This window comes from Exophiala dermatitidis (genome assembly GCF_000230625.1).
Source record: "Exophiala dermatitidis NIH/UT8656 unplaced genomic scaffold supercont1.1, whole genome shotgun sequence".
Lineage (NCBI taxonomy): Eukaryota > Fungi > Ascomycota > Eurotiomycetes > Chaetothyriales > Herpotrichiellaceae > Exophiala > Exophiala dermatitidis.
Window position 1 is genome coordinate 3,139,096 of NW_008751646.1, and position 13,292 is coordinate 3,152,387.

The 13,292-nt window shown below is 52.5% G+C and overlaps 6 protein-coding genes across 6 annotated transcripts; 3 read left to right on the forward strand and 3 right to left on the reverse strand.

Annotated features, from left to right (window-relative positions):
* Positions 1–88: 88 nt before the first annotated feature.
* Positions 89–2,693, reverse strand: HMPREF1120_01127 (cell cycle arrest protein BUB3). Its single transcript, XM_009155138.1, has 3 exons — positions 2,570–2,693; positions 2,269–2,512; positions 89–2,209 (listed from the first exon to the last, which is right to left on the reverse strand). The coding sequence occupies exons 1-3, from the start codon at positions 2,574–2,576 to the stop codon at positions 1,411–1,413; spliced, it is 1,050 nt and encodes a 349-aa protein (XP_009153386.1). The 5' UTR covers positions 2,577–2,693; the 3' UTR covers positions 89–1,410.
* HMPREF1120_01128 (ribose 5-phosphate isomerase A) lies at positions 362–1,346 on the forward strand (the record flags this gene model as incomplete). Its single annotated transcript, XM_009155139.1, has 2 exons — positions 362–737; positions 802–1,346. 2 exons carry the CDS (start codon positions 362–364, stop codon positions 1,344–1,346), a joined length of 921 nt encoding a protein of 306 aa, XP_009153387.1.
* Positions 2,694–2,809: 116 nt separating the features above from the next.
* On the reverse strand, positions 2,810–6,899 carry HMPREF1120_01129 (uncharacterized protein). Its single transcript, XM_009155140.1, has one exon. It carries the CDS (start codon positions 6,281–6,283, stop codon positions 3,179–3,181), a length of 3,105 nt encoding a protein of 1,034 aa, XP_009153388.1. The 5' UTR covers positions 6,284–6,899; the 3' UTR covers positions 2,810–3,178.
* Positions 6,900–7,662: 763 nt separating this feature from the next.
* HMPREF1120_01130 (uncharacterized protein) lies at positions 7,663–8,901 on the forward strand (the record flags this gene model as incomplete). The annotated part of the gene is made up of 1 exon (XM_009155141.1): positions 7,663–8,901. One exon carries the CDS (start codon positions 7,663–7,665, stop codon positions 8,899–8,901), a length of 1,239 nt encoding a protein of 412 aa, XP_009153389.1.
* A 588-nt stretch (positions 8,902–9,489) lies between these two features.
* On the forward strand, positions 9,490–10,419 carry HMPREF1120_01131 (50S ribosomal protein L13e; the record flags this gene model as incomplete). The annotated part of the gene is made up of 2 exons (XM_009155142.1): positions 9,490–9,732; positions 10,000–10,419. 2 exons carry the CDS (start codon positions 9,490–9,492, stop codon positions 10,417–10,419), a joined length of 663 nt encoding a protein of 220 aa, XP_009153390.1.
* Positions 9,939–13,167, reverse strand: HMPREF1120_01132 (uncharacterized protein). The gene is made up of 3 exons (XM_009155143.1): positions 13,097–13,167; positions 10,321–13,045; positions 9,939–10,268 (listed from the first exon to the last, which is right to left on the reverse strand). Exon 2 carries the CDS (start codon positions 12,797–12,799, stop codon positions 10,994–10,996), a length of 1,806 nt encoding a protein of 601 aa, XP_009153391.1. The 5' UTR covers positions 12,800–13,045; positions 13,097–13,167; the 3' UTR covers positions 9,939–10,268; positions 10,321–10,993.
* Between the last annotated feature and the right edge of the window lie 125 nt (positions 13,168–13,292).

Here is a 13,292-nt window from a genome sequence, read left to right on the forward strand (position 1 = left end):
CATCACGCTGGGTTTCCTACCTCGAAGAACCCTGCTCTGGAGACGACAACATCTCCATCCTCAGGTGTCTCCAGCTAGGCGATCGCTCTGGGATTTCACGTATGTAGGTTGCTTGTCGTTTTATCTGCGGCTATACATGAATCTAAGGTCCACTCTAGGCTGTGCATGTGAGTCTCCGGACGCCCGCCCATGCTTCTCGTCATGCCACACCCGCAGCTAACAATTCTTCAAAGTTAGATTGAGCCGCGCCCCTTCACATATATCCCAGCCTGTGCGACGTAGTCCTCTATTATTCAGGACCGCGCAAACTTCACCTCTACCTAAAAGGCACTTCCAGTCGAGCGCCGTGCTTGCCGACAAAATGGCCGAAATCGAAGCTGCGAAACAAGCGGCGGCCATCGAAGCTGTGCGAAACCATTTCCCCGAGAACCCTCGCTTCGTGGGTATCGGTTCGGGAACGACCATTGTCTACGTGGTTGAAGCGATCAAGAACTTGGGGACGGACCTTTCTAGAGTGGGATTTGTGCCGACGGGTTACCAGTCAAAGCAACTGATCATAACTGCTGGCTTGGTTCCCATCGAGTTTGATGCACTTCCGGACGATGCGATGATTGATATTGCCTTTGACGGCGCAGACGAAGTGGACGAAGAACTGAACTGCATCAAAGGAGGGGGCGCTTGCCTCTACCAAGAAAAACTTGTGGCTATGCGCGCAAAGCAATTCATTTGTGTTGCCGGTATGTTCTCTTGACTGTACCGGCGAAAAAGGGAAGGGGTTCCTTTGCTAACACTGTGAGACAGACTATCGAAAACTCCAACCGCGTCTGGTCACAAAGTGGCCGACCGTGCCTATAGAAGTCGAGCCCAAGGCTGCCCGGCAAGTGATGAAACGACTGCGGATGCTAGGAAGCCGAAGTCCCACCGGCATAGGCCCCAAGATCCGCGAAGGACACATGCTCAAAGCAGGTCCAGTCAAGACCGACCAGGACTTCTTCATTGTGGATGCGCCATTCCCACACCCGCTTCTGATAGCCGACGATCTGACAGAAACCAAACTCGGCAACGGCGAAGGCGGCTACTGGGAGGTGGAACAGCTCGCCAGGGCCATCAAGGATATCAACGGTGTACTTGCTGTTGGTCTTTTCTGCGGACCAACCGGGCCCGAGGCCTTGAGGGCGGGAGTCGTTGGAGGCCAGCGACCCGTTGCGTGCTACTTCGGCATGGCTGACGGCACTGTGGCCCTGCGACGAGCCCGAGAGAAGCGCCACTCCATTGTCGCCAGATACCCTCCGTTGATCCCGGTGCACTCGGCTGAAGCAGAGGCTGCTCCGGCTGGCAATTGTTAGACATGGTCGTACCCTCGGATTGAATAGACCTTTTTTGATTTTTTTTGGCGAATACGTTGGCTTTTCACTTTGCCTTTCTCTTGACTTCGTTCTCGCCCAGTTCACGAATGTAGATCCCGACCGTACCCTCTGTGATTTCGTCCTTCCCGTCCTCGAATCCCGGGCTGATTGCAGTGGCGAGGTATTTCCCATTCGAGCTGAACGAAACGGCCGCGACACTCGACGGCAACTTAGGGTAGATGCGGATTCTTCGTTTCGCAATGGCGTCCCAGATGGCCACGACTCCGTCTCCACCGCCGGTGGCGAAAGTGCCGTGAATAGGATGAAATGCAAGCGCGTTGACAGGATAAACGACATCGACATCGTCCACGGGCTGGCGATGGCATTTGAAAGCGTATTTGCGCGCCTGCGACTCGTTGGACGGATCGAACCATTCGACCGCGACACGGCCCTCAATGCTGGACGACGCATAGCCCTCGTCGTTGGGCATACAGTCCACCGCCCTCGTCATGAACTTGAGACTACTCTCCCGCCGCTGCCAGGGTTCAATGTCCAGTCTATTCTGCAGCGAGTTGGTCGAGCTCTTGCATTCGCTTGCCAGCGTCTTCAACTCGTAGATGTGTAGGGCACGGTTGGCCATTGCGACAACGAGCTTCGAAGGCGACACCGCGAGCGAAAAGGGCTTGAAAGGTAGATTGATCGTCGCCGTCGACCACTCGGCTCCGTCGCCGCCCGGATGGATGTGAATCGTCGAGTCCCATGCTGCCGAGATGACCAGCGAATGTTCCTTGCTGTAGACGACCGATCGCACGCCGTTGTCGTGCGTGCTTAATACCGTTTGAGTTGCCGTAGCCACATCGATTCTGTCATGTTGGTTAGCCTCAGACAGAACTCTCCTGGAGCCTGGTGTATGTGTACGCACCGTCGAACATCCCAATCTAGGCATGCGGTGTAGATCTCATTGTCGTCTTTCCCAAAGCACACGTCCAGCACTGGCGCTCGATGCTCAAATTTTGCTAGTTGTGTGCACACCTTGCCTTCAGACAGTTCGTACAAATACACATTCCTGTCCCACGACGAGACGGCAAACCGCAACGAATTTGAGTGTGGTGAAAACCTCAGCGCGGATATCGCATCGGCGGGGACGTCGGACACTGCGAACTGGCCTGCCATTGTTTTGTTAGTCAAAGGGAAATCTTGAGTCGCGGGAAGCCTAGTCATACTGGACATTGTATAGAGGAGACCGTTGAATATCTAGCAGCGTTGCTGTCCTGTCCGTGATCCTGCAGATACTAGGTATTGAGAAGTAAGTTGCACGTCGTTCGGATGCGACGACTCGAATGCGATCAACAAACGGGACAAAAATATTGCCCGGCTTCACCGCCCGCAGTGACAGTCCGGTTTTCACAGCCTTGCATGTTCTCCGATTCAAGTTCAGCCTCGTGTCTCTCAGCATCTTATCCACGTGCTCTTATTGAGACAGCTGTTATTTATCCTACGTACATGCTAGATAATGAGATTAAAATCTCAAGTTCTGTTTTGGCTTTTGATTTGAAACATTGTGTAAATGTTTTTGGGTCAATCTACTCATACAAAACATACCGACATTGGCCTCAGTAAGACAATATAATAGTAATACATAGGGTTGAGTGAATGGTCATGATCACCAGAAGATCTTGCTGTACAAATCCATGCCCAAACCCCGTGACAAGCCCAGTAAAACAAAAGTCAATGGGATCTGTACATATATCAATGCAGCCGCTTGCTTAATCGCTTCAACAAAAGTGAAGAAGGCATCTGCCACGAGCGGCACCCAAAGCGCGAAGGACTTTTCAAACAGCGTCTTTCCATTCATCTGGCACTTCTTGCTCAGGTATCATGCGCCTCAGATCTCTCAGAATTGCCTCGCTTCCCTTTTCAATGACCGACTGCCTTGGGACACGGAACTTGTTGCCGCTGACTTCCAAGACTCTGAGTTTTCCCCCCGAATTTGTGGTGCCCGGAAGGTTCCCGAGCAATCCTAGCTTCGGTGGTAGACTATCAATTTCGTTGTTCCGTATGTCCAGAACCTCAAGACCTCGGACTCCCTCGACTTCGACACTGGTGAACCAGTTGTCGGTCGCGAGTAAGGTATGGCAGCTCGGCCACCATGCACGCACCCATGGCACCTTACCTGTCAGTCGGTGGCATGAAATGTTCAGTTCTGTCAGGCAGGGCGCTTTCAAATGGGTTGTTAAGGCGTCGAGTGAGGTGAGCCCTGTGCTCACAATGAACAAAGACTTGAGATTAGGAAGGAAGAGCTCGCAACCCAAATAATTTATGGATTGGAGTGGGTTATGGCTGAGGTCCAGAGACCGCAAGGAGTATTTGAGAGCCGGATGAGAGAGAAGTGTGACTGGAAACTCGGAGAGGTCGTTGTTAGAAAGTTTCAAGGTGTGTATCGGGACGTCTGTGTGGCTTAGATCGACCTCCTGCAGCTGGACGACAGTAAGGGACTGGGAGGATAAATCCAGTATACCACCAGCAGGCTGATATCGGTGGGTACCAGATACCCCATTCTGAGGACGCAGAGCCTCTGAATCCGTCTGATCAGAAGCCAGTTTCCGCTCGAGATCATTCTTGAGCTCCATTGTCGTCATCGTGAGGTACTTCCTCTCTCGGAGAGGATTGGCCGCCAAATTGAGGCTTGAAAGGTTTGCCAACCTCGCTATTCCGGTGTCAACAAGCCGAATGTTGTTGTGGCTAAAGTCGCCGCTCTTTAGAGTTTGCAAATGCACGAGCGAAGGAGGTATGTCCTCCAATTGATTCTCTGCTGCTCTGAGTATCTGCAGCTCCTTGCATTTGGTCAAGTCGGGTAGGCGAGTTATTTTGTTTCCGTCCAGAACAAGCGAGCGAAGCTCAGGCAGATCAAGCTCCACATCAGACACTCCATCAAGTCTGTTATAAGAAACATCCAACCTGCGTAATGCGTGAAGGGAAGTCTGACCTCCAAACAGTGTTCCGGATAATTGATTCTTTGACCCATTCAGTTCTGTCAGCGGTAGCGTCGATAGAATATCCCAAGGAAGCGTTGTGAGCTTGTTGTGGGAAATATCTAGGACCTTAAGATTTTTGAGTCGAGCAAGCCCTTCTTCATCAATGCGCTCGATCCTATTGCTGTGCAAATCGAGTACCTGGAGATGCTCGAAGCGGCCAGCCCGCAAATTCAATGCACCATTTAGGACATTCTCACCGAGCCTGAGTTCTCTCAGCCCGGGAATTTGACTGACAATGTCGATGACGTCGTTGGTGAACCTGTTGCTGTTCAGATTCAGCGTTTGTAATCTCTCCAGCCGTCTGATGCCGATAGGTAGCTGCTGGAGTTTGTTTCTATGCAGGTCGATCGTCTCGAGGCCGCCGAATTGATTGCTTTTTTCGTCATCATCCTCCAGCTCGGCTGCAGTATAGTCAGGGAAGAAATGGTCCTCCAGCTCCTCAATCTCATTGTCCGCGGCAACCAGTCTCACTAAATCTACCATCTCAGACCAGTTAATCGTGCTGTTTTCCGCATTATACATATCCTTCACTTCTGCCGGCAGACGTTTCAAGTTCATCCCCACAATGTCCAATTTGCCGGTGGTCGCAGCTTGCTGAATTCGAGTTCGCAGCAAGGTCTTGTTGTCACCGGCCATGATTAATCCATCCATGCTCCATGGCGACATAAACACCGGAGTCTCTGAAACTGGTACGGGATTAGATAACCCGCCAGTTGCGGCCTTTCTCCTAGCAGCTTTGGCAGAGGCAACTGCTTGCCGTAAAGCGGCGGAAGACTTCGGCGAGCTGGTAGCCTCCGGGCTTGGGACTGCCGACACGCTCTGGGCCGGCTGTCTATCTGTCGTAGGCTTCAAGGTCTTGGAACGTGCTGAAGATGAAGCTGAGGGAGCCACAGTCTTCCCAGTTGACCGTGACTTGAGAAGTCGTCCGCGGTCGTTGTCAATGGGTGCCTTAGCCTTGGTGTGACCTAGTGTATCTGTTGAAGGGTCTCGGAAGATGGAAGACAATGGATTCTGGGAGTTGAGTGTTTTGCTTCCAGGGTGTGGCCTGACTTTCACTGTTTGGGCAGAGACTTTGATAGGGGGGTTTTCGACAGTATCCTGCGACTGAGCTTCGAAAACAGAGCTGATGGACCTTCTTGGCGGTCTCAGAGGCTTCTCGGTCATTGTGTGCTGGCCTCTTACGAAAGCCCTGGGTGGGGTATAAATCTCATCCGGAGAGATGACAGGGGGAAGAGCTGATTTGTCTTTGGTGGGTGAGATTCTCCCCGGAGGTCTGAATGGTTTTCTTGTTGGTGATATTGGGCGAGATGCTGCCGGAGAGGATGGGCGAGATTCCTTGAGAGTCGACGCTGGGCGTAACGGTGGAGGCATCTTGCCGTCGTGTACCGATAGACTCGTCCTTCGCTGGGGAGATGGGCAGGGAGAAACCTGCGCAAGTGTCTCCATCGTCCTCTCCGACAAAGAAGGTCGAGGTCTGCGCTTCTCCTTGTGTAATTGCATGCCCTCATCCTTCCTGCTTGGATTCTCGTCACCGTTGTCATGGATAGGAGGTTCAATGAGTGGCTTGGGAGGTGTCCTCTCAAGAGAGGTGGACTGCGTTTCGCGAAGGGCCTCTCTGACCGGAGATACATGTCTCTGGGTTCCATTATTATCGCTCCAACCATACCTTGAACGGATGGATCGATTGAATGTCTCTCCCAAGGGGTCGCTGACCCCCGAGGGCCGTGGGAGGTGAGAGATATTCCGCAGTTCATGTTGGCGGGCTCCTGGTACCGCTTGCGTTCGAACGGTAAGTCTCAGGTTGTCGCTGGAGGCGATTGCACGTGGCATAGGGAGCCGCGACAGACGAGGTATGCTGCCACGAGCACCATGAGGAATGCGAGATCCCTGTTCGTGGTCCATATTTGCTCTGTTATCAGAGCAAGCAGACGGTACACGTATGGATCAGATTATACGTTTGGTAATTCTCTCTTGCTGCATGAGATCCATAGGAAAACAATTAATCCATTGGGTTACCGAACATTGAGAGCCTGGTTAACTTCCCCCTGCACAGGTATATGTCAATCAGAGAGCGACAGAGGGATGCGGTCCGAGCTCAACCAGCCCAGCTCGATTGTGAACCGAACGGACGTGTTGACAGGTCGTGGATTGTTTACTAGCAAGCTATCAAGTCGAAAGGCGGAGAGTGGACGATGGGAGGATCAAAAGTCCCTCAGGGTCATCAAGAAGCGGGAACAAACAAAACTCGAAGCGAGCTGCAGTGATCGACTGGTTGTCCAAGCGACCGGCAGCCGGTGAGAGTCGACGTGAGTTAAAGTGTCAAACGACTGTAACTAGCAATAAACAAACATCACTATCCAGTGCATAACGAATGATCTCCGTGAGGGTAGATTCGGAGTTTTCGTTGACACCTCCTAGCACTGGACAACAGTGCCTACTAGCAAGCCTAAATCCTCTCCGGATAACGGGCCACTGCCGATGCCATAACGAACCGGGCCCCAGCGTGCTGGGCTTAGGCGTACAATAGGGGTTATTATTGCGCTCCAGGCCCGCCTACCCTACAGGTGCAGTGCCTGAGATAAACGCCCCGGTGGTACACGCCCACTTTGCACCCACATGACTTAACAGACACTATTGCTACTAGTGTGCCTTTTGCCATGTTATGGGTCGCTTGGGTCAGTTTCAAGCACCACTAGTGCTTCTAGTCGTCTCCAGTGTCCTAGTAGAGCCTGAGTCAAGCAGTCTGGCTGCCCCCAGCCTCTCGACTTCTCCTCTCTACACCTCAATGACAACGTCTACTATTGCCATACTGGTATCCACCTCTACCAGCCTGTGAATTATACTCTGCCAGCTTGTTGCATGTATTATTCCATTTATCCTTCAACCGCGAGTTTGGTTCACAGACATCATCCCTCAACACGACAATGTGCCATTTGGCGGCTCGACCGTAACCCGTCATCATCTTGTCACCTTTCCGCCTGCGTCCCTCAACTCCACCCTTTATCGATACCGTCCCGAGTGACAGATCAATCCAGCGCCGATCTTGACTGTCGTAAACCGTCCTTCGCATCAGGCCCTCGCAGCTCTAAATAGTGAAATATTCGCACTCGAACATCTTCTCTTCTTTGCGATCGCAATTTGTTGGTATGGCAGAATCACAGAGAGATATGTCGGCCGAGGACAATGTCATTCCCTCAACACCTCCGCCTCCTGGGCGCACTCGGTCTGCAGATAGTATGAGCAAATCGGCCTACAGTTCTCCTCGAGCAATGTCTTCCAGCATGACTCCGCCGCCTTCGACACAACCGCCTCGATTTCATACAATAAACCGCATGGGTGTTGGTTCCGGTGGTGCCTTGCTTGCTTCACCGCCCACCACCGTGAGAGCAAACGTTCTACATGCTTTGCCTACTCCGGACGCCATATCCAAAGCCGACATTGAGGAATTGAGAAATATGGCGCGGGAGTTAGTGGCAGCCGTCCAAGAAGCAAGAACGTCTGCGGCGCATTTTAAGTTGCAGCACAGCCTGTTAACCATGGAGTCCGAGGAAGCAGCGCAACGTGCTGAGGTGGAACATCAAATGACACGCAGAGAGGTCGAGGTACTTCAAGCCGCCGACCATCGCAACAGAAATACAAATTCCATATACCGCCCGCATCTGCAATCATCCCCGTCGCCACAGGTTGAAGCGTTAACTCGGACGTGCAAGGTGTTGGAGGAGGAGCGGGATGAGGCTGAGGAGGAGCTTGCGCGAGTGAGAAAGTTGTTGGAGGCGGAGAAAGACAAGTGTGACTTGTTGAAAGAAGAGAACGATCGTCTGAAGAGACGTATTCGCGAAAACAGGGAGCACTTCAGCCGCCTCAAAAGCATGTCCCCGTCCTATACGACGCCTCGCGACACCCTTACTACGCCGCAGCGGAAAGTCGTCCCGCGGTTCCCCGAGTCTGCCCCAAACCATGCCAATATTGCTGCACTACTTGCTGCGGATCAGGTCCTGAGCCAAGAAAGTGCCAGTGTCCCTTCTACTCCGACCAAATCCCATACATCCAAATTCAAGCATGGTCACACCCGTGGCGCGCATTCATTATCATCCTTGCACCATACACCAGCTCAGACGCGGCCTACTACGCATGAAGGCTACCCTGAGTCAGCGGTCCCGCTATCTGCTCCTGCCTCTCGTTTCACAAGGGAGTCGGAAGAAAGAGATCGTAATGACCGCGACAGTACCATATCCATTTCCGATGCCGAAGACGGGGACGGCGACAACATTCCAGAATCGCAGGCCAGTTCCTTGGCGAGTGACATGCTACGCAGAAATCCCGGGAACCAGGAGAGCTTGAGACTGTCACAGAACGCTGAGCGTTCAAGTAATCTCCTTCAGACCAAATTGTTCGGTCCGATAAAGAAGTCTACCCAGACGAGGAAACGTGGAGCAAGTTTTGGAGAATCCGATATCAAAGCGAAAAAGGCGAAGATATCTCAAGGTGTTGGCCTTGGTATTGAATCTTGGAGTCAGTGAAACCGCTGGTTCCAGCGAGGAATCTGAACATTTTTCACAATATGGTTGTAACGATACCCCATTCAGTTTTTTGGCGTTGTGCAGAGTTTTGAGGCCAGGATGGCCCTGTGGCAGGATGTATTGATTATGATACTCGCTCAAGCTCAGTCATATGAGTGAACAAAGAAATTTCTCATCTTCAAAAGAAACATATTGTGCAATTTTGTACAACATTGTAATTGTAGGTGGGAGTACTAGTAGGGCACGAACGGCTGGGAAACAGGGGCACAGTAAATGCAATATTGTTCAACCCTACAGCACGTACCTGAAGGTGCACGGAATGGCTGCAAATAGAGACAAGGCTGGCGCCGCGAGGCTGGGATGGGATTGCGACTGGAGACTTGCAGTCACATGACTAGGGCACAATCTTGGCAGAACTTTGAGTGCCAAGCCTCGGAATTGCACAACGGGCCCAGCGAAAGTCTCAAGCGGCTGCGCCAGTGCCTCTGCAACACCGCACGACCTTTGCCGACCAAAACCTCGATTTCTTTCTTTCGACAACACCAGTCTCCAGGGTTGTGAGCAGAGCACATCGTCAGGGAGATCAAGATGGCGATCAAACACAACCAGCAGCTGCCCAACAACCACTTCCGCAAGGACTGGCAACGCCGGGTTCGCGTCCACTTCGACCAGGCCGGCCGCAAGTCTCGAAGACGGGCTGCTCGTCTGTCCAAGGCCGCCGCCGTCGCTCCCCGACCCGTCGACAAACTCAGACCCGTCGTCCGATGCCCTACCGTCAAATACAACCGCCGTGCGAGAGCTGGCCGGGGTTTCACCTTGGTTGAGTTGAAGGTATGATTAAAACGACCTGTTTTTTCTCCTGCATGCCGCACATTGGATTAAAGAGAAGGGGTGGGAGGTTCGCAAGTCACAACAGATGAGAGAGCAAGGGCTTTTGTGTGATCAAGGAAGAAAAAGACGTTGCCCTCTTTCAACTAGGAAACCGACCTCGAATTGAACATGCGGGCTGGAAAGAGTTGCGATCATGGAATATGGCCTACACACGTACAATTGGAAAGAACAAGTTACTAATTCGAGTTTTCTTTTCTGGTTCTACAGGAAGCCGGTATCCCGCGCAAGCTCGCTCCCACGATCGGTATCGCCGTTGACCACCGCCGCCAAAACACCTCCCAAGAATCGCTCGCCACCAACGTTGCCCGCCTCCAGGCCTACAAGGCTCGCTTGATCCTGTTCCCGCGCAAATCTGGTCAACACAAGAAACTCGACAGCTCCGCCGAAGAGGTTAAGCTGGCCGAAGATGAGAGCAAGACCATCAAGAAGGTCTCCACCGCCATCCCGATCGACAGCGGTGTTGGCTTGAAGCACGGCTTCTCCGAGATCAGCAAGGGTGACCTCCCCAAGGGCGAGGAGAACGCTTACCGCAAGTTGAGAATCGCCAGATCTGATGCCAGATTGCTCGGTGTCCGGGCGAAGAGAGCCAAGGCCAAGGCCGATGCTGAGGAGGCCAAGAAGAAATAGACGCTTGACATTTCGAAAAGAACGGGAGTTGTGTAGGGATGATTGCAACCGAAAAACAATGGTGATGAGCAACTGAAAGGGCTTGTGCTCCCCCCTGGCAGCCACAGTGCCTCGAGGGCATTTGTCTTTTCTCACGCCTTCTGGAGCCTGTGAATCCATGCCTGTGGACGAGGTGCATGGCATGGGAAATCAAAGCACTTACAAGCGGTGACGGTTGTGCTATGGTTCGGCCCGATGATAAGCTCAACGGGTTTCGAGGATAATCGTCATGTCGTCTCATCCAGGCCATTGACGGAATTCTCAACAAGGCGATACCAATGAAAATGAAAATTCATATGCAAGAAGTGGGCTTTCAGAAACTTGGTGTTATGACAGATCCCCTGGGGTACATCAAGCTTGTATGCGATTCTCTTGTCTGCAAGCTGAGGTTCCATGTAAGCAGTAGCGTACAACATCTGCCCGGGCTCGTCAATGCATTATCTGTGTGCTATCATTTCGCTCTCGTTCGCTCGCTCGATACGCCTCAAGTTATACATTCATATTCTCATCAGCATTCGTAGGAACAAGCGACCAGTCAGGCCGCCGGTGTCTTGCCTGCAGTTTTTTTCAGAAGCTCCTGGTTCTCATAATCACCGTGTGCGAGTTTCCAAACACCATCGACGGCGCTAGTAACGCCTTTCAAGGGAAGCAAACTGGAAAAGACATCCTTCAACCTTGCCTCAGCCTTTGTGGAGACTCCGCCCACAGATATGGAAGGGAAGGATGTTATGGACCCAGTCCAGTCAAGCTCAATGTCCCATACTAACATGATACTCGGTTTGCACGGTGGCCTGCCTGTCCCGACGCTCCGGGCGGCTACAGGAAGTTGTAGCTGGCTCTTGTGCATCCACCGACTCAAGTCAACGGTGTCGTCCTGACTAAGCTCTTCGGCTTCGTCCTGCTGAATGTTGTCCGGATTTTCCGTGTCGAGCGACTTGTAGAAGGTGTCCAGGCGCCGAAAGACCTTGGCCCGCTCGACCATGACGCCAAAATATTTCCCTATGGCCCAAATCAACCCACCAACGTCGCGACGATGGAGAGGATTCTCCAGCCGAGCAGACAGCCATTGGGAAATGCTGGTCATCGTAGAACTTGGTCCTCGCTTCTCGCTCCTTCCCAACAGCTGCAAGTGCTCGACCGCGACGTTTTCGGTGTCGACAACGACTTCAAAGCTGAAAGAAAAGACATCAGGGAGCCATGGAGGGGGTGCTGTGACAGTCAGATAGTGGACAGCTTTGGGGCGACCATCCTCTTGACGGAGTTCTGTGCGACTGTGCAGTTGCAGGTTACCTGGGGCAAACAATGTAAGATGTGTTATGGTCATGTCCTTAGGAAAGCGCAGATCGTCTTCCTGTGGTATTCCGTCAAGATAGGACTCCTCCAGAATCGAGACATCCCCGGTGCTTAAATCTCCGCCATGCTCAATCAAGGTCTCCAATAAGTCATTCCCGGTTCTGAGCTGCTGTAATTTCTCCCTCAACGAGCGAAGACTAGATTGTCTTTCTTTGACCTCAATTGATATGTCCCCCTCATGTCGTAGGTCAATTTCACTCTCTTGCGCCTCGGCGACCTCGTCGTGTTCATCGGATGAACCTTCATTTCGGGCGACTGCCGGCGGTCGTGCTTTTGGCTTCAGGGGACTGCTTGTAACGAGCGAGCCTCTAGTCCTCCGCCTGCTCTTCCCACTGCCTGTCAAGGATCTTCTAGGACTGCTACTTGACGTCAACCCCCGGGGCTTGTCTGGGGCAGGACTCAGACCCAGTTGCACCGGTGTCGGCGGCAGTTCGGGCTCATGGCTCGGGGCGTGAGCGGGTACCCGTCGAGATTCTCCTCTTCGTACAAGAGCGGGCGTTGTCAGCGGGGGTAGGGTTTCGTCGTTGAGCTTTCCTCTGTTGGGCCGGTCTGGATGTGTCGAATTCCGGTTTTTGAAAGGCGATGAGGCTTGAACTGGAGATTGTTTGGTATTTACGGTCCCTGTAGTTTTGTTGCGGGTGATGTCACCGTGATTGACCTCGTTTTCGGCTGTTATCGTCGTGTCTAACCCATCCTTCGAATGATCGACCTGTGGCCGGACGTTTGCATTGGTCTCATGCTGTGCAGCAGCTGAGGGATCTTTGTGCAATATTTCCTCCCTCAAGCTCTTTCCCCTTGATGTTGAAGTCCCCTGGGGTTTAGCTTGATTAAGAAGGTGCGGGTGAGAGCGTGCCAGCGAACTTTTGGTCGGCGACAAATACGAGGCTCTAGTGGGCGTAGTGGGTTTTGGTTTCGCAGCATGCCCGGTGGCATCAATGTCTGGTTCAGGGCTCCCTATCTTTCGTCTTTTTGGTGGAGAGGCCAGCATGCCGTCTTGTTCGGTGCGCAGAGACTGACCGATTTCCGTTGTGCTGTGCTGAGGTACTTGCCGGCGTAGGTACTAAGCGCGTCCTGAGACACGTGGGACGCGCACCTGCAACTGCTCAAAAGTCCCATTAGACGGAGCGTTCTAACATAATTCCTGTTTAGGATACCAGATGTTGCCGCTCTGTAAAGGACGGAACTTGCAGCTGGGGTCCACTAGTATAAATTACCGGCGAATCTGCTAGAGAATCTGGAGCAAAAATAAGCACAGCTAAGCTTTCGCAACTTCAGTGTAGCACACCCAGCTTTCTATGTCCGACTCACAACTCCTCTAGCTTCATCCTTACAATCCATCCTATATATCAATGCGAGATGGTCTTGTGATTAACATGCAGGCCAATTTACTTTTTCTCCTACCCCGGTCAGAATGCGGTGGACAGCCTCTCGCTCTTGGCGCAAGGCGGTGGATCCGTCACCATAACGGCGGTAACGGCAAA

What these genes read in the sequence shown, in the direction of transcription:
- HMPREF1120_01129 (XM_009155140.1), bottom strand. Translation starts at nt 6,283, where the DNA reads ATGGACCACGAACAGGGATCTCGCATTCCTCATGGTGCTCGTGGCAGC.
- HMPREF1120_01132 (XM_009155143.1), bottom strand. Translation starts at nt 12,799, where the DNA reads ATGCTGGCCTCTCCACCAAAAAGACGAAAGATAGGGAGCCCTGAACCA.
- HMPREF1120_01127 (XM_009155138.1), bottom strand. An exon ending in CTAGATTGGGATGTTCGACG is followed by an intron (nt 2,210 to 2,268) that starts GTGCGTACACAT and finishes CCAACATGACAG; the next exon opens with AATCGATGTGGCTACGGCAA.